We start from the raw sequence: 26388 nt of genomic DNA on the forward strand, positions 1-26388 counted from the left end.
AGAAGCTCTATGCAAAATGGGTCTCTTTCATTTTGTATTGCAGATGGAAACTGAAGGTCTGAAAGTTTCTCTTGCCTGAGCTGTTCCCCGCATGTGCAGAATTAGCGAGAAAGGACGGTCCGGGTCATCTTTGTTTCCCTCAGCAGACTGGTTTTATAAGTGGAGGGAACATGGGCTGTCTGCTCCAGTTTTCACTTCTAAGGCAACTGTTTATTCCAGCGCATGAGAATTGGTTTACAAAAGCTCTTGTAGCAAGATGATAGCCCTTGAAGTCACTTCAGCCCAAAGTGTGCGCATTTGTTGGCAGTTGAAAGGGTGAGGTCATGAAGAGCTCTTTGCCTGTTGCCCCATTTCGCTGGAGAGAAGTTATTATATTAATCAGTCGCAGGCTGGCTATCTCCAGGGAGAGGTCACAGTTCCCGCAGAAAAAATCTTGAATTCTCCAAGAGCAGCAGGAAGAGCGTGTTTGGTTGAGACCAGAAGTGGTACCTCAAGGCAGCAACTCTGAGAAAACCCCTGAAGCTCCATTCCAGGGACGGGAGTGTCATCAGTTGTGCATTGCTCAAATGCGAGCCACTGTTAAAAGCAGCAACTGTTGAGAGTGATGTACCCTAGAAGTGAAGGATCACTTTCTCGAGGGGACACTGGGGAGGGGACAGTTGCTGGCCTCCAATGGGTGAGGAGGCAATAATTTACCTCCACGTGAGATTGAATATAGTGAGAGAAGAGTTGTCTTGGAGCAGGGGGAGCTTGACTGTATGCCATCAGCAGCCCACAGTGATAGTCCATCCAGATGCAAGCTCAAGGCTAGAAGCCAGCCCAGTAAGTGTGGTGGAAAGATTAGGGTCAGTGTCTATTGAGAAGAAGAAAAAGAGTTTGGATTTATACCCCATCTTTCTCTCCTGTAAGGAGACTGAATGGGGCTTACAAGCTCCTTTCCCTTCCCCTCCCCACAACAGACATCTTGTGAGGTTGGTGGGGCTGAGAGGGTTCTGAAGAACTGTGACTAGTCCCAGGTCACCAAAGAGCCAAAGAGAAGATCCTCATATGCAGGAGGAAGGGACACCATATGGAGGCACTACCGCTTGCCGTTGCCACAGCAAAACAGGGTAATGAGGGAGGCTGCAGATGGAGAGCGGGCACAGGAAGGCCTGGGGAAGAGTCCTGTCAGCCACAAACAGGAGAGCCAGCCACCAAGTGGCCCAGTGCCACAACCTGGCTTGACACTGCCCAGTTACCAACCCTTAAAGGGGCCAGTGAGCTCTTGGGCTGGCAGGCCAATTCACAGGCTGTTAGGACCCAACAGATGACCCAAGAGCCACAGGAACCTGGAAACAGGCTTTGGCTCACTGAAGGGAGGAAGCAAGGAGGGATGAAAGATAGGGAGAAGCAAGACGTGGGGGTGGTAGAGTAGAGGAGCAAGGAGGAGTAAGAGGCACAGAGAGTAGTAGGAGCAAGGAGAAGAGTGAAGGAAGAGTGGAGAGGGAGAAAGGAGGACTGAGAGTTCCAGGCCTGGCCTGGCACCAGCACTACCTGGCCTAAAGAACTCCCAGGAGCCTGTGGGGTTGGACCCAGGCTCTCAACAGAGCCATGAGACCAAGGCTGCCTGTGCAGGGGAGGAGGGACGGCTGAGAGCCCAACCTGGGATTGGCGCAGGGGGCACTCCACAAGTATCTGAGGACAAGGGAGATGTGAGATCAAGCGGTCATGGGTTGAAATATTCAAGGCCATCTTCAGTTGCTTGCAAGGAGTTTCAAGCATGGCAGAGCTTATGGAGTTTATGTTGAGCTCCCAACCATTAATTTGTCTCCTGACGCATAATTCTAGTTGCTACTCAGATCTTCAAAAATCTTTATGGAGTCTTGAGGTTCTTGTGATCAATATGTTTGCTCATAGACTAGTTTGTATCATGTACATTGCATGGTATATCTGAATGTGAAACAATTCGCAAATTTGTCCCAGTGACACTGTATCAGCTGACTGGAGAAGTTCTGCCAAGTGACAAGTTATCCTTGAGGGCGCTTCTTACCTCTTCCTCCCATTTTTCTCATAAATCTTGAGTCTGCAAGAAGCTCTCCTGTTCTGGCCCCCACCTACCCCCTTCCTTGCGTCATTCCCTTCCTTTGATCTTCTTCTGGCTGTGCTCGCTGTGCTGTGCTGTGTTATGACTGCAGGCTGTAAATGCTAAGAGCTAGCTGAACAAGGGGAAAACACTTGTCTCCATGAATATTGATACACATCTCTATTACAAGCACAAACCTGTTTCAAACCACTGAAACTGTCATTTCCTGAACCCTGAGAAATGTAGTTTGGGGAGCATATTGAAACTGTTGGAAAATTCTCACCCTATCTTAGGGTTCCCTGAGGCTTTACAGCACAGATGAAGGCTGGTTTGTACCTTTTTATTAAGTACACATACATGTAGGGAAGGGAGTGAGAAAAGTACACATACTTGTAGGGAAGGGAGTGAGAAAAGAGTGAATAATGGCGACTAAGAAGTTTGGAGTTTTGGACTGTGACTGGTGTGGGCCTGGATCCCAGGTTCCACAATGGTCCCACCTCTAGGGCAAGGATCGCCAACCGGGACTCCAGTGGGCCAGAGACCCCGGGGCCTCCCACCCTCCTTCATGTCAAGGATCCCTGCTGGGCCACACCACACTCTTTTCCCCCTCCCCACAGGTGCACAGGTACTGCTGGTTGCAGCTGGTCGGAGCAGGTGGCAAGAAGGCAACTAGGGGAGGAGAGGGCTGGAGGTGGAGGCGAAAAAGAAGTGGTGAGAGCCGGGAGCCTTTCTTGGGCAGTGCAGCTTAGAACCAATGCCCAGCGCCGAGGAGGCACATTCCCCACTGACAGAAGAGACAGGGAAGAGCAGCAGACACAGACTCAGGCCAACTACTAGTGGCCAGGCCTTGTTGTCTGTGAAAGGAGGAGTAGTGGGGACAAAGGCAGGTGAAGCAGGAGGCAGGGCTCGGAGGGGATGGACAGGGAGAGGAGGCAAGACATTAGCTATAGCGTTAAAAGAAATACATCAGTTTGAAAACACAGGTGGCCAGCCCACAACACGTAGAGCTAAAAACAGCTAGGACCAAACAACAAGGGTTTGCAGCACCTCTGTATCAGGAGCTGGAAGTCGAAGCCACTGACAGTGCCATAAAACGTGCCAATACTATTGCCCGCTTCCCTTGAACCATATTGCTCCTCAGTCCTGGGCGACACAGTGGGCATTTTCGCACGTGCAGAATAACGCGCTTTCAATCCACTTTCAAAGCACTTTGCAGCTGGATTTTGCTGCGCGAAATAGCAAAATCCACTTGCAAACAGTTGTGAAAGTGGATTGAAAGTGCATTATTCTGCATGTGCAGAAGTCTCGTGACATAAAAACACTAAGCACTGCAGGAGACGGTGCCTATGCTATGGGCACTTGCAGTAGAGCCTGTTGCTGCTTCCGACTTATACTGTAAGCATAAACTTTGGTCAGGTCTGAAAGGCTGACCTTCATTCATTTAAAGTATTACTACTATTTTGTTTTAGGAGGCCATCCTGAAGCGCTATGGGGCTGCTGGAGCCCAGCTGAGGGTCTATCTGCATTACCAACCGTCTTATTATCACCTCCACGTACATTTCACATCCCTGGGATACGACGCACCTGGGTGCTCTGTGGAGCGAGCCCACCTCCTTTCAGATGTGATCGATAACCTGGAACTCGACTCCCACTACTATCAGAAGCGCACTCTGACCTTTGCCCTCCGAGCTGATGAAGCCCTGCTGAAGAAATTCCAGGAAGCTGGTCGAGTCTGAACTCATCGCTGAGGACGGCTGGAATAAGCGTACCAATGTTTCCTACAGATGATTTTATATAATGTCTTTTACAGTATCTTCTTTATGGTTTTGTAAGGCTCCGATTGCATTTCCCATCTGTTGTGGTTGTTATTATTTTTGTATTAATAAATGACTATGTCCATTTGTTTTGAGTTTTTTCCTTCTTCTCTTCCTTCTCTCTCTTTCTGCCTTTTTTAGGGGAAGCCTGTTTTGATATCCCTGTCCTATTCAGTTGAACTGCTAAACTCATGCACACTGATCGCCTTAGAAACCAACAGTGTTTTTGGAGAGTAAGCTTTCAAGATTCAAAGCTCCCTTTGTCGGACCAACACGGCTCTATTCTGGAACTATATTCAGTTGAAAAATCTCCAATAGCCAAGCTACACCTCTGCCTGAGAACCTGGAGAGCTGCAGCCAATCAGAGTACAGAGTCTTGGTCTAGACAGAATATGACTTACGGCTAATTGATTGATGTCAGACATGCTTTAAAACTCAAAGTATTAACTCAAGATCTGTCTCTGTGGCCATGCTGTGCTCCTCTTTAGAAGTGGCTTGCCAGAAGGTGCAAACTGCAGACACTGACCACATCTGTTTCAATGCTGGAGCTTCCTGAAGTTGTGAATTCCTTAAGAATGACGATATCCCCCATTAATTCAAATAAATATGTGAAAACTGGTCCCCCATCCATACCTCCTCAACTCTCATCCTTTGCTGGCCAACAATTCCTGGCATCTGCATTTCCAGTGTTCCTCCTTCCTGTTGTCATGATTTATATACTTAGGTTTTGCCGGACTCTTTGGTCTCTCTCATCTTCAGTTTTGGCCCTCTTTCCCTCTGCTTTTCACCATCTTCTTTGTGTCCACCACTTTTTCAGTCTTCCTTCAGCTACCTTATCTCTTGCTCTCCTCCCACGGCACTTCCCAGCCTTCTCCCATCCTTATCATTCCAGCCTCTAGTGCCAACCTTCCTGTTGACACCATGAAGCCACTTTTGTGACTTGGTGTGAGCTTTTTCTCCCACCTTTTTACCTCAAACAGAGTAGTTGATGAGGTCACAGCAGTTCAGCCAATGGCTGAGTGGTCACCAACAGGCAATCATCGGATTGATGCTCCTATGCCCCCCCGTCTAGGTGACGGGCATATTTTAGCCCGCCCGCGGAGACTAATGGAACCAGAACGGTTCCAAAATGCTCTACGGGAACTCCCACCCACTGGCGCTACTCTAGATGAACTGGTAGAGAGCTGGGACACCAGGCTCTCTGAAGCCGTCGGCAGTATGCGGCTCCAGAAGCTGGTCCTCTCCGTGCCGTGAGACATCCAACCTCGGCTCCACTTGGCTACACCAAGGAGCTGGAGGAAGATGAAGAGGGAACTGAGACGGGGCTGACGGCCAGGGTGGCGGGCGGGTACTTGACGAGTGGTCAAGGAACACTCATATCGATGCGTTTATGCAAGTCCCTATGAGAGTGCTGTGAAGGAGACGAAGCGGTTGCATACTTTGCTATCGGCTATTGTGGAGGAATCTGCTAGTTCACTTCAGCACAATTGTTTCGTGTAGCCAACTTAGGACGTTGACGACCTCTTCTCTGGAGTAGGAACACAATCCAAAAGAGACCCCTGATTTGGCATTAGGGCGCTGTGGAGTGGCTTTTTTCGCGGGAACTACTTCTACACACAAAGTCCTGGACTCCTCGCCAATCCTCTCCTGCCACTATTGATAACGGTACATGTGAACTGGAGGCCCCTGGGCCGTCTTTGGGTCCTTTTCTTGGACCCACTTCAGCTTACTTGACTCCAAATCGAATGCTTGAGCAGGATCCTGGATGCTGCAATACGATTCTACCACTCTGTCCTTTTAGACCCGATTGCCCTTCCTGGTTGAGTGAAAGCGGCAGGGAGGAAGCCTGGAGCCACCTAGTTGGATATAGTCAACTGCTTCCCTTGAGCAAGGAGTTTTCCCTGAATTAGGCTTAAAGAGGCAGTGGTCCGCCATGGCCTCCTAAAAAAAAAGACCGCGCAGATCCTGGAGATCCGGTAATTACCGCCCAGTTTCTAATTTGGGCCATTCTTGGGCAAAGTGTAATTGAGCGAAGCGGTAGCGGCTCCAGTCTCCAGCGATTCCCTGGATAATGACACAAGCGCTGCTGGATCCCTTCCAGTCTGCAGCTTCCGCGCTGGTCATGGGACTGAGGGCGGTGCTGAGTCCACTGGTTGTGGGCGACCTCCGACTACACTCTGGATAGACAGAAGCGGTCTCGGCGCTGTTGGTGTTGTTAGATCCTTGCACATCGCAGAAGGCGTTCGATATGGTAGACCCGCGACCTTTTGGTCCACCCTTTCTAAAACAGTATCGGGGTTCGAGATTCAGTCCTTAAATTGGCTGATCTCTGTTCCTCGAAGATCGGGGACAGCAGGTGGCATCGGTGAGATCTCCAAACGCATCGCCTCATTATGTGCGAGGCATGCCGCAAAGGAGCGATACTCTCCCCGATGCTTTTTAATATCTAGCGTAATGCACCCCTGGCGAGTCTAGATTCGGAGTTTTGGGCGATGCGGTGTCACCAATACGCTTGTTTGGATGACACCCCAGCTCTTGTTCACAATGGAGGGCAGCCCGACCTGCGGCCCCTGGTGCCTCTCCAGTGTTGGTTCTTGATGCTGTGGGCTGGTTGGTTACGAGTGCAAATTCGGTACTGAAGTTGGAATCCCGCACCTAAAAGACGTGGAGGTCCTGTGGCTGGAGTCGAGGGGAGTGTCCGGGTAAAGCGCTTTGGCCTGTCCTACCCTTCTTGGCGAGGAGCGTTAAAATTAACTTCTGTCCGCTTAAAGAGCCTGGGAGTGACTCTGGATCCATTCTCTATCATTGGTAGGCTCCATTTGGCTGTCTCACCCAGACAGCCAAGGCAGCTTTTTACCATCTCGCGTGCGAGGTACGACAGCTGGCCCTCGATATCTCCTTCCTGTTCTGATCTGGCCACCGTGTGATCCATGTGCCACGGTCACCTCTAGATTAGACTACTGTAACTTTCATCTCACAGCGGGCTTACCTTTGGCCATGATCCGGAAACTTGAAACTTCGTACAGAATGCGGCAGCCAGACTCCTTTCCGGAGCAACAGCAAAAGGGACGGATTACTCGGTCACTATACCCAACTGCACTGGCAATGCCGATGCGGGTACCGGGTCATGTTTAAAGTTTTGGTTTTGCGACCTTTAAAAATAGCCTCATTCACATGGGCCTTGGCCCTGCATATCTAAGGGACCGTCTCTCCCTCATATCAGCCCTTCTAGGGCCCCCTCCTGCCTCATCGGAGGCGGGACCTACTGGTGGATCCCCTGGCCCCAAAGGCATGATCCGGGCTGGCCTCTACAAGGGCCAGGGCTTCTTTACGGCTGTGGCTTCTACCTGGTGGAACAGGGCTTCCAGGGCTGAGATCCAGGGCCCTCCCAAGCGGGAGTTTTACAAAAGTTTCCTGCCCGGGGCCTGTAAAACGGACCTGGTTCCGCCAGGTATTTAATGGGCTGAAGGCTGGGATGGGATACTCAACTGCAATAATAATAAGTAGAAACATCTGTGCCTCCCGTGGGTTCATAAAAGGGGGAATAGAATAGAATAGTTGAAGCCATCTCTAGTTTAATATTTTATGTATTTTAATTAACCTATATATATGATGTTTTAAATTTTATGTTGTTGGAAACCGCCCTGAGCCTTCGGGGAGGGCGGTATACAAATATAATAAATAAATAAATAAATAAATAAATAATTTTAAAAAAACCCCTCTTGGTAGAGAAGATGTGAATTAAAATTAAATTACAAGGCTGTGAAGTTCCTGATGCTTAAAAGCAACTGTGTCTAATGCAGATGGTTAGAAATGCAATACATGTACTTAGAAGCAGATAGCACAAGACAGTCCGCAGTGGCTTTCCTGCTAATTAATCTAATTCCTTTGAGGAAACTCCCGATGAAGGCTCTGACCATTAAATTCAGCCTCTGCTATTGTTCCTTTCTATCTAATCCCTTTCAGTTATAGAACCGTTCTTTTTACTAGTTATCACACATATCTTGGATATGACAGATTTTTATAAATTGTTGGGGTGGGGGCTTTTTTTTAACACACACACACACACACACACACACACACACAATTCATGAGATCAACCAGTAAATGAGTAGTTAAGAAAGAGAAGCAAAACGGGAATGTGAGAGGTTTCAGCCTCAAACCAGGACAGCCCTTCAGAGAAGAATATTCACTGCAAGAGACTGAAGTCTGGTGTACACAGGCAGCAGAAAGCAGGATTAGACTGAACCATCAGACTGCAGATGGGAAGGATGTTATTTTGTAATCGCCACCCCAACCCAGATTAAATAAGTACTCCTTGGCCCCACACACGCCAGCTGGGTGACCTTGGGCTAGTCACAGCTTTTCGGAGCTCTCTCAGCCCCACCTACCTCACAGGGTGTTTATTGTGAGGGGGGAAGGGCAAGGAGATTGTAAGCCCCTTTGGATCTCCTGCAGGAGAGAAAGGAGGGATATAAATCCAAAACTCTTCTTCTTCTCTTCCGCACATGCAGAACAATGCACTTTCAATGCAGTTTGCAACTGTGCAGAATAGCAAAATCCACTTGCAAACAGTTGTGAAAGTGGATTGAAAGTGCATTATTCTGCATATGCAGAAGGGGCCCTTGTAAAGAAACACATATCAGAAAGAGTTGTTCCAAGTCTGGCCCTAGATGTGTTGCTGGGGGGTGGGGGTGGCGTTAAATGCAAGGAGCATCCAAAAGAGTTTGAGCTCTTCATCGGTCTGTAGTAGAGCAGCATGGACTGCTACAGGCTCTTTCTGCTGCATCTTTAGAGCAAGCCTAACTTTCCTTCTCTGACAAGCTTTGCTTTTTTAATTTTTAAGCTGAGCAGGCATTTAAGCCCAGATCCACGTTCAAACCCAGCACCTGAGCTACCCAGTTTGCTCTCTGGATGTTGAAACTTGTATCGTGAATTATGCCCCGAAGACACTTATTTATTAGATATCAGCTGTGTGGCCTATAAACTATAGATGTTGATGGAAGAGAAGCCATCCGTATCCATCTGCTCCGTTGTAATAAGGACCTTTTTTTCTGGGTTGCTGCAGGTTGCCAGGGGGAGAGGAACAAGGGTGTGTTGTGGCAGGAGCAAAAAAGAGAAATGAAAAACCAAGAACTGAGCATCTGGTACATGGGATTTGGAAAGAACACTGCTGAGTCTGGGTAATCTAGACCAGTCATTCCCAGACTGTGTGCCATGAGAAATCACTGCATTAAATCATTAAAGGTTACTGTGAGCTCCAGGCTTCATTTGCAAAAGCAGCTGTCTTTCTATGTGATCTGGCCTCGCTGCCTTCTAACCAGCCTCTAAATCCTAATACCGAGATGCATTATTTGTCTGCAGAAGAGGCTGCCTGTTGCGGCTCTGGCTGAGTCCCTGGTCCAAATCAGAAGGCATGTTTAGAAAGGTGACTCCCACAGGAGAAATTGAAGGGTCCTGTAAGGACGGTGAATCCTTCATGCTTTGAACCTGTTGAGGTGTAAGGATGAAATGTGCTCCTGATTCTAATTTAGGAAAAAAGTATGGTACAGAGAGGAGGAGATACTAAAGCATATTGCTGCAGAGTCTTGTTAGAACTGCCTCCAAATATGGTGTGTACGGAATGAAACTTTAAAGAATTTTTAGAAAGAAAAAGAAACATTTTCATGCCCAGTGGATTGAACAGATGTGCAAACCTAGGATTTCCAGGTAGTAAAAAATGCCATACTGTAAAAATAGCAGGAATGACTAAAATAATCACTCACCAAAAAAGACCAAATGAGTAAAATTGTGCATAAAATGGGGCAACCTTTTAACTCTTCCTAGAGATCCCAGTCTGTGAGTCGAGCTGGCAGTTATGCAAAACCTATTTGGAGGCTGCAGTCCGAACATCTGTTTCTTCCATATAGTCCCAGTACAATAGAATTGGGAAGGATACATGTAACCTGATCTTCTGTGTATTCACTCAGGAGTAAGTCCTAGTGACTTCAGTCAGCCTTTACTCTCCCGTAAAACAGCAGAGCAACAGCAGCTTTAAAAACAACCCGGTCCACTTTGGCAACTTCAACCCTGAGATTGCACTGTTTCATATGCAGAGCTCAAAATGTGTGAGAGGTGGTCAATCAGGCATTCCTAGGCATCTTTACTCAGGGGTAAATGCTAAGCCAGTGTGGTATAGTGTTCAAGAACAGTGGACTCTAATCTGGAGAACCGGGTTTGATTCCCCACTCCTCCACATGAGCAGCAGACCTTAATCTGGTGAATTGGATTGGTTAGCCTGCTTCTGCCCATGAAACCTGCTGGATGACCTTTGGTTAGACACAGTTCTCTCAGAACTCTCTCATCCCCTCAATTTCACAGCACGTCTGTTATGGGGAGAGGAAAGTAAAGGAGTTTGTAAGCCAACTTGGATCTCCCATTTTGAGAACCAGCGTGGTGTAGTAGTTAAGTGCAGGTGCACTCTAATCTGGAGAACCAGGTTTGATTCCCCGCCCTGCCACTTGAGCTGTGGAGGCTTATCTGGTGAACTAGATTAGCTTGTGTACTTCAACACATGCCAGCTGGGTGTCCTTGGGCTAGTCACAGTTCTTTGGAGCTCTCTCAGCCCCACCTACCTCACAGGGAATTTGTTGTAAGCCCCTTTGAGTCTCCTTACAGGAGAGAAATAGGGGATATACATCCAACTCTTCTTCTTCCTTCTTGAGAAAGGTGGGGTATAAATCCAAACTCTTCCTCTTATCCTCTTCCTCCTCCACGCCCCCCCATGGGGACCCAAAGCAGCTTACAAAGCAGCAGTGGCGTAGGAGGTTAAGAGCTCGTGTATCTAATCTGGAGGAACGGGGTTTGATTCCCCGCTCTGCCACCTGAGCTGTGGAGGTTTATCTGGGGAATTCAGATTAGCCTGTACACTCCCACACACGCCAGCCGGGTGACCTTGGGCTAGTCACAGCTTCTCGGAGCTCTCTCAGTCCCACCTACCTCACAGGGTGTTTGTTGTGAGGGGGGAAGGGCAAGGAGATTGTAAGCCCCTTTGAGTCTCCTGCAGGAGAGAAAGGGGGGATATAAATCCAAAACTCTTCTTCTTCTTCTTCTTCTTACATTGTTCTGCTCTCCTCCATTTTATCCTTACAACAACCCTGTAGGGTTGGGTAGGCTAAAAGTGTCTGACTGTCCCAAGGTCACCCAGCAAGTTTCCATGACAGAGTAACTATTCAGACCTGGGTGTCCCAGATCCTACTTCCCCAATTAGCTACTACACCATGCTGGCTCATAGAGTAAGGTCTGAATTGGCAAGGCTGGGGGGAAACCCCTGCCCGTGACCTTGGAGAGCCCCTTTCAGGAAGAGGAACTAGTTCTGGGTTGGTTGCAGCAATAATTTGACTCACTCCAAGGCAGCTCATCAGTTTGCATGCATTATGGATCAGACCAGAAGGATCCAAGGGGAAGAAAGGCCCGAAGCAGAATGGGAACGAGGAGCAGGCTGAGTTCCAACAGGGTAGGCGAGGCAGCTGGAGCCACCAAGCAGCAGGCAAAGTGATTATGAACCTCATGATGCTTGACTGGCAAGTGTACTACAAAGACCGGAATATAACAGATCTCACCTTCGATGCCCTCTCAGTGTTTATAAGCAGCGGATAGAAGCAAACCCAGCCACTGCTGGAGAAGAGTTTTAAAAGAAAATGGTAATTGCTTGCCAAATGATGTATAATGAACCATCTTGTTCTGACAGTTGCGTAGGCAGAGCTGTCTGTTGGCATAACAGAAGATTTTAACCTGTATAGACTTTCGTATTTCATATTCCATATGGCTTTTGTATTATGATTCCATTTGCCAAGCAAGTTTGTGGCCCTCATAGTCAGAAGCAACATTTCTACTCTGATGGGGCAAAATCCCAAAGCAGAGCGAATTAAAGGCCCACACGGGCTTCTTTTACAAAAACACCCAAAGTTGCTTTTGTTTGGTTGAAAGAGCATTGCTTTGAAGATGGAGGAAAGCCTTTCCTACAATAAACATGCCTGATACAGTTGAATGAGAGATGCTAAAAATAACTGCACGCCCATCATTTGAAAGAGATAGAAATAAAAAAGATGTTTGAAAAGCTGCATGAAGGCTTCAGCAGTCAGAGATTGCGTCAGCAGCCCTAAACAAGTCTACTCAGAATCTCACACATCTATTCAGTGGGACTTAATTTCATTTATTTATTTCCTTTATACCTGCCTCCCCCCCCCCAAGCAGCTTTATCATTCTCCTCTTCTCCAATTTTAACCCAAACACCACAGTTTCGGGAAAGTATTCTTAGGATTCCACTGAATGACCGTTTTACCAAAAGGCCACTAAGTATTTAGAAGAAGAAAACTTTGGATTTATACCCTACTTTTCTCAGCCATAAAAAGTCTCAAAGTGGCTTACAAATTTCTTCCCTTCCTCTCCATACAACAGACAACTTAGGAGATAGGTGAGGCTGAGAGAGTTCTGAGAGAACTGAGACTGGTCCAAGATCATAAACAAACCAGGTAGACCAGGTAAGAGTCTGCCACTCAGTGGAGGAATGGGGTATCAAACCCAGTTCTCCAGATTAGAGTCTACTGCTCCTAACACTGGCTTAGCACTTACTGCTGAGCAAAGATGTCTAGGAGCAGCCCGATTGACCACTTCTCACATATTTTGAGCTCTTTACATGGAAGAGTGAAGTCTCAGGTTCCAATGTTGCTAAAGTAGACTGGAGGCCAGGGCATAAATTAAGGAAATAAATGGTATATCTGGCAATGCCAGCAACGGTGTCTGGAACCTGGCTTAAACAAAGCAAGCAACTTTGCATAATTTCTGTGCAGTTTTCCCCTTCAAAGCAAAATGCTAAAGAACGTACTATGCAAAGCACATGCTTTACCACCAAGGCTGCTTAGTTACCTGCTTCTTCTGGGACTGATGCCAGGCGGGAGCATCTGCCAGCTGTCTTTTCCTGGCTAGGGCTCCCAGGAAGGTGTCTGATGAAGGGAGCGTTGACTCTTCTTGAAAGATCAAACCCTGAAAATATTGTCAGTTTTTAAAATGCTACTGGACTCACCTCTAGCTTCATGTCTGTCTCTCCAGCCTTTAGAGCTGGGAACTTCTGCTAACATTTTTATTTTATTAAACTTTCATATGCATAGCACAGTTATGTCAACATCATACATTCATAATAATTCACAAATACATCCACAAATAAATCTCATAGAAACACAAAAAAGGGAAAAAAGACAAATTAAACATGAATTATTATAGTATCTAAAATTTTATCATACAATTTGTCCAATTATCTCTATTCATTTAACAAGTTAAACCGTTATATCATAAATTTTACCCATATAATTAGACCCAACGCTTCCATCTTTGTATACATTCCAACAAATCAGACATTTTGGCTAAAGACATTAACTCCGTGGCTTTCTATTGCTGATCTTGAACTTCTGCAAAGATGACATTCTTCCAACACAAATATTCCTGTGGTAGTAAGTATGGCATATTGTTTGCTAGCCCCGGACCAAATGCCCTTCGTGCTGAAACCAGCTTTAACAGGCCTCAATTGAGACTGATTTAATTTGACTTTCCAAGGCCCTTCCTCACTTGTCCAGCCTTCTATCCTCTCTCACCTGCTTGTGGCCCAAGAGTTGAGGTCTGACCTTTCTTGCCTGCTCTTCCGGTCTTCCAAGACAACACGAGTTATGAGCTGAAGGCAAGCTCTGACTTGAAGGCTGGCAATGCAAAGGATGCATTCGAGTGTCCGCCCAGATAATTAAAGGTGCATTTCTCTCCCAGCAAAACAGAAACTCTGCTCCAGCACAAATAAATTGCAGTAGCAGAACTTGCCCAGAATTAGCAGTCGGTGTTCTGGAGGATGGATTTGTTCTGAGAGCAAAGAATGTCTCTTAGAGAGGTTCAGTGGGTATGTTTTAACTCCCTAAATGTGGAAGGGTCCAAATCAACATGTAGCTTTCTCAGGAGCTTTCGTGTAAGACCAGACACACTTAGAAGAAGAAGAAGAAGAAGAAGAAGAAGAAGAGGAGGAGGAGGAGAGGAGGAGGAGAGGAGGAGAAGTTTGGATTTATATCCCCCCTTTCTCTCCTGCAAGAGACTCAAAGGGGCTTACAATCTCCTTGCCCTTCCCCCCTCACAACAAACACCCTGTGAGGTGGGTGGGGCTGAGAGAGCTCTGAGAAGCTGTGACTAGCACAAGGTCACCCGGCTGGCGTGTGTGGGAGTGCACAGGCTAATCTGAATTCCCCAGATAAGCCTCCACAGCTCAGGTGGCAGAGCTGGGAATCAAACCCAGTTCCCAGATTAGACACACGAGCTCTTAACCTCCTACGCCAGGAGGAGGTTTCTAGTCTTCATCGCTGCAGAGCACATTATATTAAAAAATTACTAGCAGATCAGACAACTAAACTTCTTGCTTTGGGCCTCACTGTGATAATAGTTGAAATGGGGAATAATCTTAACTGGGCCAATGGACAGCTCTAGTGGGTGTTCATATTTTTTAATTATCTATGCTATGTATGGTCTGCCTTTCACACTGTGACTATGTGCTTAGACTGGGGTAACCTCCTTAGGACTGCATTGAGAAGCACCCTGTTTATTTATGATCTTGCTCTTTCTGTTGTTCATATGCTATTTTTTAAATTGATTGTTAACTTTTCAATATGTTCATTACTGTAGTATTGCAATGTATCACAAGCTGCCCCGAGAGCTTTATGTGTCCCGGTAGTGAGATATAATTCTTTCTTGCTTGAGATAGAAATTCCAACAATAAATACGTACAGTGAGTCATAAAGCTACCCCACCGCATGATATGTATGGATATGTGAACCATACTTTGGTCTTTTGCCCGTGTGGGGACCATCTCTGATAAAAAATAAGGGGTGGGTGTGAAAACACCACACCCTCCATCACAAACCAACTATGTAGTGCGCTGTGCAGTCCTAAGTCAACTTATCCACTACTAAGCCTGTCGACTCCAGTACTTAGAAGGGTGCAATTCTATTTAGGATTTCACTGTTCCCTGTTTTATGTTACCATGCAGTGTTAACATGCACCCAGATAAAAATTGTACGAATATATCCACCATATCCTGGACCCCTGCATATGGAATACATTTCAGCCCCACCCCTGAAGAAATCACCAGCGATTTTAATAACATATATTTTTATAAATAAAATACCAAAGTGAAGCAAAGATATTAGCAATTACAATGTGTTTTTGTTGCACTCAAACTAGCAAGGATAAATAGTCCAATCTTGTTTTTTATGACTCAATTTGTGCTTCTTTCTTTATAAGCAGCTACGATTTTATAATGGCACTGACAGCAATTGAAACTGATAAACCTTTTAGACTATAAACTACTGGGGGGGGGGAGTGCCTGCGTTCTTGCTTTCTGCAAAACACTAAACACAGGGACAGTGCAGAATACACACAAAACGGGAAATGAAGCTCTTGCATAAATATTACACATTGAAGGACATTGCCTAATCATTTCTTCCATCCCTCCAAAATAATACCCATTGTTTTAAAAAATCAAAGCATTGGCTCATTTTAATAAGAATATTTTTATTGGATTTCTAGCCTGTTCTCCCCTGTTGCAACAGGCTCTGAGCGGCTTACAACAACGTCTTTAATAAAACCAATGTAACGACAATCATGGCGCTGAGATAATATCTAACAAAGGATAGAACTATCTGAAACTAAATATCTTTTAAAAATCAAAGCTTTCGTCCCTGTTTCCTGTAATCTCAATAAGAGAGAGGTATAGATTGCTGTAACTGGTTTTGCATAAAGAAGGTCCCCAGTTCAGTTCTGGTACCTCCAGATGAGAAACATAGAAATATAGAGCTGGAAGGGACTTCAAGGACCATCTAGTCCAACCCCTTGCTCAACTATTAACAGCTTCCTTCCCCCACCCTTCCCTCAGTGACCCAGCTCTATGCAGTAACCTTGTTCTAAGGCAAAAAACCTCTAGGATCCCTGGCCAATATGAGAAGTCTCAATTAATGCACGGAAGAACTCTTCTCTGCCTGAAACCCCAGAGAGGTTCTCCTAACCATTTTGAGATTTATGTCGTGTAAGAGAATCTGACATCATTATGTCTTGAAGAAGTTTTGTTAAGTCAATACTGCTATTTGAAGAGATACCAAAATACACCAAAGTGATGAAATATGTTTCATTTTTGGATAGAATTTATTAAATCTGTCCAGGTTTTCTGAAGGTAGACAACTTTTTTTGCTGCAAGTCGTTCCCAGTGCAATTTTGGTTTACATATGTTATTTACTACACCACTATAAGGCAGATTCACATGGCCATAGTGTCTGATGGGATAATAATGAGTTTCTGTTAAATAATCTGGGCAAAATTGCCCCTTGATTGTGATTGTTTTTTGTTTGGTAACTCTGTAACTTTATCCGTTGAGGCCAGCGTTACCGGCACACTGGCAAACAATGTGTAGCCATCTACTGCTTACAGTGTTCTTTCTGGGGGAAAACATCTGGGCATAAAACAATATGAGAAATCCACTTGTTTTGCAATTATGGGTTTTTTAAAATCCCAGCTGTTGTACTGTACTGGGTTTTTAAAAGCCCCATGAGTTTTTGTAAAGGAAAACAGCCCCTGTGTAGCTCTGACATGAACTCTTATAGCAGTCAGTTGGCTGGTGCCAATAATGGGTGTTCACTTGAGAATGTTGGCATAGATTCTGCACTAAACGACTGAAGGGATTTCTGTCATTGGAGTGGCATCAACTCACCTCCCACACCTTGCAGCAGGAGGAGAGAACTGGTGAACATTTTCTCTCTTCTGTTAGTGGAAGTTTTCCATTTGATCCAAGCTATTGATTCACCCTGTGTCAGATAGATGTGTTTTTGGAGGTTCTTTCCAAGAGGGGACTCTAAGTGGCTTACAACATTGTCCTCCTCCATTTTATCCTCACAACAGCCCTGTGAGGTGGGTCAGACTGAGAACATGTGACTGGCCCATGGTCATCCAACAAACTTTCATGGCAAAGGGGGGATTCAAACTTGAGTCTCCCAGATCATAGCTTGGCACTGTGACCACTGTGCCCTGCTGGTTGATGACCACGAATGATAGATGCTTTTTAAAATAGTTGTTGACAGTTTATCCCGGTGTTCTACTACCTTGGATACAAAGTTTGCATTATGCAACTGCCTCCTTCCACTTACAGAAATATTTATTTGCTTGGCGACAGCTGGAATTTGGCTTGAAGTAATGAGGAGTACATCCACAATGCAATTTGGATAAGTTATTCACAGAATGAATGAAGGTTAAACAAGATCAGCAGATGTTCTATTCAGATTGATTGACACAAGCTGAATGAGGGAAATGGATAGCACTGACTTGATATAAGTCAGCTTTGTATCTTCAACTTTCTTTGTACTATGTGAATATATGCAACATCAAGTCACAGCTGACTTGCAGCAACCATGTAGGCTTTTCAAGACGAGACGTTCAGAGGTGGTTTGCCATTACCTGCCTCCACGTGGGGTGAGAGTGTTTGGAGAAGACTGTGACTGGCCCAAGTTCACCCAGCAGGCCTCATGCGGAGGAATGGGGGAATCGAACCTGGCTCTCCAGGTTAAGAGTCTGCTGCACTTAACCGCTACAGTGCATTGGCTTTATGTTTGTACTGCTATAATCAACAAGAATCTTATGGCAACTTAAAGAGGGAGGGATTGACGAAGGTACAAGCTCTTACGGAGCCTATTTCATGGGATCCATAAAACTGACTCTCGGTCAGCAGCCATATAGACACAGAGAGGAAGGAGAACTTGTTCAAAAGGATTAAAACACCAATGCAGCTCTTTAGTAGTCCTCATTACTAAAGGTCATGTGAGTTAGCGTGTACATGCTTCCTTTTCAGTGCCTTGCAATAAATAAATGTTGACATTTGAGATTATTTTGGAGAGCAATTTTTAATTTTATTGAACCGCGTTGTGATTTTTGTATGCCATTAACAAAAATGCTGGCCTCTGGACTAGAATACTACCTTTCCCCTTCCTCCTTGCTAGACGTTAATCGCGTGACAATTACAGATAAAGATCGAATGCCTGGTGACCCTTCGAAAGCCCTCTCCCCCCCCATCCATTCATTCAACAAGGCTGCTTCATTCTGCTCCAAAGGAAGTGAGTTGCCTAGACTCGAATAGTAAAATTTCAAACATCTGGAGAACAAAGAGGCTTAGAGACAGAGATCAAGGGTTACATCAGGAAATATTACACAGCTGATGATGGGCTTTATGGAGACACAATTGGAGTGATGTATTCCGTGAATCTGTTCAGCGGGGATTGAATCGAACATAATCGTTGCTCCAAAGGTGTGTCAGATGTTGTATGTTTTGTAACCTCCCTGTTTTCCTGTTACTGGTTCCTTAGGGCTCAGCTGCGGCTCAGTGGGAAAACATCTGCTCAGCATACAGAAAATCCCAGGTTGGATCTCTGATGTTTTTAGCTAAAAGGGTTAGGTGAAAGACCTGAAGAGTCGTGGCCGGTCTGAGCAGACAATACAGAAGCTGATGGACCAATGGTCTGCTTTGGTATAAGGCAGTTTAAAGCACCAGATGTATCTTTAAACCTAGTGTGTTCTGCAAGCATGCAGGCAAGTGATTTAATGTTCTCCCACCCAATGCGTGAAACATTTCTATTAAAATGCATCACCCCTGGAAGAGAACCCAAGCCGTGATCCCCTGGGATGGTTTCTTCACTCAGGCAAATCAGAGACGTGACCCACATGCACCCCCTGTCCCTGAAACATTTCAATTGCAAAATTTTGTCCTTAATATATATTTTTAAAAACTATCAGCATTTCCTTTCCTCTGTTAATAGTGCTTGTGTTGATTCTGTGTGCTTATGTGTGTATGGGGAGAACAGAATGTAATTTATTTTTCACAATGGTTTGTGTGTGTGTGTCCCCTCGTGATCCTTCTATTCATTAAAACATATGTTTGCAATCAAAGTCATCCCATTTCCAGCCAGCTGTGCTAGTGACATCTAGTTAGCAAAGAGCAACTTGGCTTACATGCACAGAGGTTAACAACTCCGCTATGGTTTAAAGTAAAGCTGCTAGTCCTCATGGAGGTAGGATTTCAGTGCATGTAAGCCAACAGATTTCCCCTTCCGTGCCCTGCGTGATTCTGGCACGGGAAAGTCTGCATTTTCCCCAGGAGGGGGAAAGAAAAGGAGAGCTGGGATTTATACCCCTTTTCTCAACCACAAGCAGCTTACAAAACTCCTTCCCTTCCTCTCCCCACAACAGACCCCTTGTGAAGTAGGTGGGGCTGGGAGGGTTATGAAAAGACTGTGACTGTCATTGGCCCAAGGTCACCCAGCAGGCTTCATGTGGAGGAGTGGGGAAAGTAATCCCATTCACCGGACCAGAATCCACCTGCTCTGAGCCACTGCACCACGCTGGCTCTTCCCTAGAGGAGGAGAAGAGTTTGGATTTATACCCCACCTTTCTCTCCTGTAAGGAGACTCAAGGTGGCTTACAAGCTCCTTTCCCCTCCTCTCCCCACAACAGACACCTTGTGTGAGGTAGGTGGGGCTGAGAGAGTTTGGAGAAAACTGTGTCTAGCCCAAGCAGGAATGTAGGAATGGGGAAACACATCTGGTTCACCAGATAAGCTTCCGCCACTCAGGTGGAGTGGGGGAACCAAATCCGGTTCTCCAGATTAGAACCCACCTGCTCTTAACCACTACACAACGCTGAGCGGAGATCCGGTGGGGGTCGAAGGTGGGGAGGTGGGGGAAAGATCTGATGAAAGAGCCCCTTTGGGAAACCTGCCCGCCTCTGTGCCCCCACCATCATCCATCCATCCATCCATCCCCGCCGCATGGGGAGCCACCGGGCGAAGCAGAGCAGGGCGCAGCAGAGCGCCAGCCAGCCAGCCTCCCCTCCCCTCCCGTTTCTCCTCCCCTCCCCTGCGGCTGACGCCCCTTCCCCGCTTTGCTGCCAGCTGACCCGGGCCGGCAGCCTCTCCAATGCGCAAGCGTGGCCGAGTCAGGGGCGGACCGACCGCCTTCCTCCGGCAGCCCCGTCGCCGCGCTCCTCTCGCCCGCAGAACTTGGCAGAGCGGCGGGCAATTTCCTCTGCAAACCTCCCCGGGGTCGGCTCGGCGAGCGGCGGCAGCCTGGGCGAGGGTGGCGGCGAAGGGCCAGCAGGACGCGCCCGCGGGGCTGGGATTCGAACCCTCCTCTGCGCGGCAGACGCCTCGGAGCGCCAGGCGGGCGGATGGCAGCCTTGCCCGAGCCTCGGAGGGCTGGCTGAGGGTAAGTGTCGCCCCCTCCCCGGGAGACCCAGCTCGGGATGATGCGGGTCTTGGAGAAGCGCCTCTTTTTGGGGGCGGGGGTGGGGCGGATCTCTCTCCATCCGGCCAGTTTTTGCAAAGGGGTCTCAAGTTTCTTGCAAAAGGGGGTGTCGGTGGCTGAGATTCTTCTCCGGTTCTTCTCCGGCCCAGGGGTTTGGGAGCTGCTGGTTCCGTTTCTCGGAGCTGCAAAGAAAAAAAAGGGGGAAGCGGATTCGGAGGCTGCGAAAAGATCTTGTCTCTTTCCTTCCTGCCCGGTTGTACCACAAGCCCCACTTGGCACCCGGCAGCCTGTTGGGTCTGCGATGTGTTCCGACTTGCAGCTCTTCTCCTTGGAGCAGCCTTAAGGATGACTGGATCTGCTGAGAGGGGGGGGGGGGGTGGGGGTTGCTGTTTTGGGGCCGGCTTTGTGGGGTGATGGGGCGAGCGTCTGGCTTCTCGACCCCCACCCCCCATTCTGCAGGAGATGAAACCCTCCCCGCTTGCCAGAGCTTCACCTGGCATGCCGTCTCTTTATGAGAGCTTGGCACAGCTGGTGTGTCTGAGGAGAAAAGGACTTTCACGGCAGGATAGAGTAAGGGTATCTGGGGTGATCTAGAAGGCGTGTATTTTGGGGAAAGGATTTGCTGATGTCTGGATTCACCAGAAAAGGGCCCAATAGCCAAAACCTGTGACAATGGGGAGGGGGTGTTTAAGGGCACTAGCAGCTGGCAGGTGGTTGTTTTCACCCAGGCCACAAAAACTGCTGGAGGGGTCTCATGGCACAAACCGCAAGAATTTAAAACTGAACTGTAGAACCCCCACGGCTCAGCAGCATACACCTGAGGTGCGAGGAAGCCAAATGGTGTAGAACTCTTTGCTAGAATACAAGTATCTAAGAAGATGTAAAGAAGCTTACTAGTGGGAGAAGAAGTCAATTCAAAGTCTGCTTAAACGTGAATATTCTGTTCTGGTTGCAAGCTGTCAGTAGGGGCGGCGCAGGCATGGGATTTGAAAAACGGGGAGCCACCATGGAGAAGGCCCTGTCTCTAGTTGATACCTGCTGCACCTCTGCAGGAGCAGAGCGTGTAGGATGACGCTTATAGCTGGTCAGTGGTTAAGGACGATAATCGGCTCTTGTTGAAGGAGCCTATATACCCTTTCCCAATCCATCTGTCTGAGTTGTAGACTACCCTTTCTCCCAAGTGTTCAGTGTGACATATATAGGTCTTTCCTCCATTTTATTCTCTGAGAAAGAGAAAGTGGTTAATTGATGGTCACCCAGTGGGTTTCATGGTTGGGTGGAGTATTGAACCCAGATCTCCCCAGTTCTTGCAAGGGGTTTGTAAGTCCTTATGTGCTTTAAGCATTGCTGTTTTGATCTTTTGTCTCTAATCTGGATGGTCCCATCCTGATCTCAGAAGCTAAGCAGAGGGTCAGCCCTGATTAGTACCTGGGTGGGAGACCACCAAGGAAGTCCAAGGGTGCTACACAGAAGCAGGCAGTGACAAACTATCTCAGTCAAGAGACACTGATTGTACATCTGTTGTCATGGGGGTGGGGGGAGGGGAAGTCCTAACACTTGGAAAGGTTAGGAGCCACTGAGCCAGATTGTCGTGTTCATGTTCTTTTCATTTAGGTACTTAGCAATATTGGAGAGTGCTTTTCTTCCGCTACTGCGGGACCTTTCCTCAGTTTTACTGGACATTCCATCCTGGGAAATACTTCCAGCCTTTTTCTTCTCTTCTGCTTCTCCCTCCCATCCTCAGTGTCTTACCACATGATGCTGTTTCTGGAACTGTCCACGTTTGCTTCAAGTTGGTCTGCTTGCGTCGTCTCCACATTCATTTTCACATGGCAGAGCTGCAGTGGTCGTTTGCCATGCTGGAAAAGTTTTGATTCTCGGGGGGACATATTTTGGTCCAGTTGTAATTTTTTTTTACTATCGACACACATTTTTCATTTTAGTTCTGGATCAAGTCTGTGCAATCCCAGGAAGTGTGTTTTTTATTATCATCATTTTCATATGTACTCAGCAGCAAGACAGCCAAGGAAATTGGGGCCTGCATGGTAAATCCAAAAAGCCTTAGGTATAAAGTAGGTAGGGGTTATAAGCTTGGGTCTCCATTTTCTTGAAGTTGGTATGTAGGAAGTCTGCTGGATCGTGTCCACTTTGGACACTTCACCGAGTACCATCCTGTGCCCATTGATCCACAAAGATTATACCTGTTACTCCCAGCATCCTTTCTGAATCCCTGTTCCTTCCTGAATAAGGATGGAGCCAGTGTGGGATTAAGGCCCCTTCTGCACATGCAGAATAATGCACTTTCAATCCACTTTCACAACTGTTTGCAAGTGGATTTTGCTATTCCGCACAGCTGCAAAGTACATTGAAAGTGGATTGAAAGTGCATTATTCTGCATGTGCCAAAAGGGGCCTAAGAGCAGTGACTCTGATCTGGAGAACTGGGTTCAATTCCCCAGTCTTCCACATAGGGTCTGCTGGGTGACCTTGGACCAGTCACAGTTCTCTTAGAACTCTCTCAACCCATGCAGAGGCAGGCAATGACAAACCAACTCTGCATGCTGTTGCCTTGGAAACTATACAGGGTTGCCATAAGTCAGATATGAATGGAAGACACGTACCCAGGCTTGTATTCCTTCCTGATACTCAAGAATGAAAGTTACTTGCTTCTGCAGCATTGATGCCCCTTCCATCCTGCTCTATATTAAGAAGGCTGAAGGCTGTGTCTCTGCACCATTAACTGGAAGGAAATAACAATTGCAACATCCATTTGCACACATGAAAGGACACTGGGGATACGCCACCACCTTATGTCCTTTCATGGGAGAAAAAGTAGGTTATAAAAGCTGTAAGTAAAATTGAGTTAATAAACCCACGAAGCTGTCTTATACTAAATCAGACCATTCGTCTCTCAAGGGCAATACTGTCTACTGTGACTGGCAGGTGCTTTCTAGGGTCTCAGGTAAGAGGTCTTTACCTACTACCTGATGTGGTGGATTATGTCTGGGACCCTCTGCATGCTACACAGATGCTCAGCCTAAACTGTGGTTCAGCCTTTAAATGTTTTTGAGGGCTGTGAAGCAGATGTTTGTCTGAGCATGTGCAGAAAGCAGTTCTTTCAGTAGCAAATAATCATGGCTGCCACTTGTACGTCTAGATCAGAAGGAGATTTTTTATTTATTTCCTTCATCTATGCCCTGCCTTGTCCTCCACCGGGGACCCATAGCGGCTTACATCATTCTGTCCTCTACTGTATACTCAAGGCAACCCTGTGAGGTAGGTTAGGCTGAGAGAATGCGGCTGGTCCAAGGTCACACAGCAAACTTCTGTGGCAGAGCCGGGGTTCGAACCTGTCTGTTCCAAATCCTAGTCCAACACTCTACATCACTACATCAGGCTGGCTCCACAGCAAGGGTGTAGAACTCATTTGTTACGAGTGCTGGATAGGACATAAATGTGACTTGGCCAGACTGGTGAGCCTTCAGCAGGGTAGAGTGGCTACCTTGAGGAGGCTTATCAAGGCCACAAGCCTGCTGAGGCAAACCCCCCTTGCTGTCAATCTGGCCCGGTGAGCTGTGGGATCGCTGGGCCAGACTGGGAACAAGGGGGTGGTGGCGGCTTTTTCCTCAGCTGGCTCACGGGCCTGAGAAGCCCCCTCAAGGGGCTAGATTCCACTCTTGGGCCACATGTTTGACACGCCTGCTCTAGAGTTTTGGATTCTTTCCCAGGAATTCACAATGTGGACATGTAATAGATCAGTAATTTGACAGATGTGGGGATCAGTCAGCAAGGAATTGGGTTAAACGTAGTTTTTTTTGATAACTTTTGATTTGACTCCACAGCTAGAATCTTAGATGGCAACATGTTGTGTCTGTGTGTGCGTGGGTGGGTGGGTGGCATTCCATCAAGTTGCAGCAGACTTCTAGCAATCCATTAGGGTTTTCAAAGCCAGAGAGGAGCAGAGGTAGTTTGTCATTGCCTTCCTCTGCATTGCAAACCTGGACTTCCTTAGCAGTCTCCCATCCAAATACTGACCATGGCTAGCTGCTTAGCTTTGGAGATGTGGTGGGATCAGGCTATCCTGGGCTATCCAGGTTAGTGCTACTCAGTAGGAGTAGATGTTTTCAATGGCCTGAATCTGTCGAAGGCAGCTTTGTGAGTTATAGATAGCTCAGATGTGCCAAGGGAAAGCAGCGGACGCTTGTGGTGATTATTGAAATGTTCCATGGTTGCTTCCTCCGCAGCTTCCAGTTTCTGATGGCTGCAGAATGTACAGCTAGATAGATGTGCATCATAAGGACCAGAAGAAATCCAGAAGCATTAGGCAGTAGATACAACTTGCAGCTTGTAAAAGGCATGCGAGAACAATGCGTTCGTAGCTATGGCAGAATAACCACTCCTGAGCTTGCTTCTGATTTATTTCCTTGCTCGAGGAATTAGTTGGGAGTTGACAGAATTTTTTTTAAAAAACAGATGATTAAACTATAAACACAAAACTGATAACAAACAAAATTCTAAAGCACAAACTACAGAACTGTTGTAAAACATCAAGTATACCTGCTTAAAATTAATTTCTCTTTCTAGAAGGTACGGTATTCCATTTTCTGAATTTATTGGACATTTGGCCTTGTAGTAGACAAGTTGGTTTCCATAGATGAATACAGTCCAATTGAAGAAGGGAACTGAAGGAAGCCCGGCAAGATTTGGGATTTCTGGAAAAATCTAAGGGGTGGGGAGGGTGGACCTCTTTGAGCCAGTGTGGTGTTATGCTCAGAGTAAGAAAATGAGGGCTACACCAAACAATGTGCCAGCAAACCCCCAAAAGGAAAAAAAAAGATGCCAGGTGACAACTTTATTGTCACGTAAAGCCCCTCTGCATTTTGCTGTATAAGCTTCATCATGGGGATCTTCCATAAAACATAACTTTACAATAAACACAACTAGTAGAAGAACCACTCTATAAAAAATTGCAAGTGGTTGCAATAAATATTACTTTCAAAAGGGAGGTGTGAGTCAGAGTGTCACAACAGGATCTTGGAGATTTGAATTCAGTTCCCCATTCTGCCATGAAGCACTCTGGGTGAACTTGGGTCAGCCGCTATGTCTGCCTTACAGGGCTGCTGTGAGGATGAATTGGAGAAAAAGAGAACTATGCTTTTCTGAGCTCCTCAGAGAGAAGGGGGACAAAAATGAACAAGTAGACTTTTCTCAGTGATATTTTTGGACTGAATCTTTGTGGAATATTTGTAATAGTTTTGTAATATTTATTTGTAATAGTTTGTAATATTTGTAATAGTTTGTATATTTGTAATATTTATTAGCTGTGATTTCTTGACCTGGATCGCCCAGGCTAGCCTGATCTTGACAGATCTCAGAAACTAAGTAGGGTGGGAAGCCACCAAGGAATCCCATGATCAATGTATTGTCGAAGGCTTTCACGGCCGGAATCACTTGGGTGTTGTGTGGTTTCCGGGCTGTATGGCCGTGTTCTAGCAGCATTCTCTCCTGATGTTTCGCCTGCATCTGTGGCTGGCATCTGAAGATCCTCTGAAGATGCCAGCCACAGATGCAGGTGAAACGTCAGGAGAGAATGCTGCTAGAACACGGCCATACAGCCCGGAAACCACATAGCACCCAAATCCCATGATCATTATGCAGAGGCCATCAACGGCAAACCTTCTCTGTCACTCTCTTGCCTTGACTTGAAGGCACTTTATACACATTAGCCATTGTGGCAAAATGGGAGGTCTCTGTTCAGAGGCAGGGTGGATTATCTGCATGAGTGGTAGTGCCTTTATTCTCTCCTTACAGACTTGGGAGGGGGGCATCCAGCTGACCACCATAGGAAACAGGATGCTGCCTTGAGTGGCCATACTTTTTCCTGAACCAGGAAGTCTGCTCTTAGATGCACAGTGTCCCGAAGATGCTGATTTTATAGCTGTTCCTCAAGCATTTAAGTTCTTTTAAAAAGACTGTTGTTAAAAAAAAGACTACTCATTCCTTTAAAAAAAGTAACGTGGTAGTTTGGATCTTGCCGGAAATCTCTCATGGCTTCCCTTGGCTGCAGCCCAAAATGAGTTCTTTGGGGACAGGGGAATCCCGGAAGAACACCGGGGGTGGGGTGGGGTGGGAGTAGGAGGTCTGTTGGGGGGGGGGGAGATGGGTAAAAA

The 26388-nt window shown here is 46.7% G+C and overlaps 2 protein-coding genes across 11 annotated transcripts in view; both read left to right on the forward strand.

Annotated features, from left to right (window-relative positions):
* Window positions 1–3964, forward strand: part of DCPS (decapping enzyme, scavenger) — a 61380-nt gene extending 57416 nt beyond the window's left edge. Inside the window, exon 6 of the mRNA XM_048512537.1 lies at window positions 3532–3964. Within this exon, the coding sequence (XP_048368494.1) occupies window positions 3532–3798 (267 nt within the window). The 3' untranslated portion in view covers window positions 3799–3964. The remainder of the gene's footprint in view (window positions 1–3531) is intronic.
* A 15936-nt stretch (window positions 3965–19900) lies between these two features.
* The window catches only part of ST3GAL4 (ST3 beta-galactoside alpha-2,3-sialyltransferase 4), a 178858-nt gene continuing 172370 nt past the window's right edge, over window positions 19901–26388 (forward strand). For all 10 annotated transcript variants that reach the window (XM_048512013.1, XM_048512018.1, XM_048512019.1 and 7 more), the window contains exon 1: window positions 19901–20180. The gene's annotated coding sequence lies outside the window, so the exon portion shown is untranslated. The remainder of the gene's footprint in view (window positions 20181–26388) is intronic.

The sequence above is a fragment of the Sphaerodactylus townsendi genome, linkage group LG12 (assembly GCF_021028975.2).
Source record: "Sphaerodactylus townsendi isolate TG3544 linkage group LG12, MPM_Stown_v2.3, whole genome shotgun sequence".
In the NCBI taxonomy this organism is placed as follows: domain Eukaryota; kingdom Metazoa; phylum Chordata; class Lepidosauria; order Squamata; family Sphaerodactylidae; genus Sphaerodactylus; species Sphaerodactylus townsendi.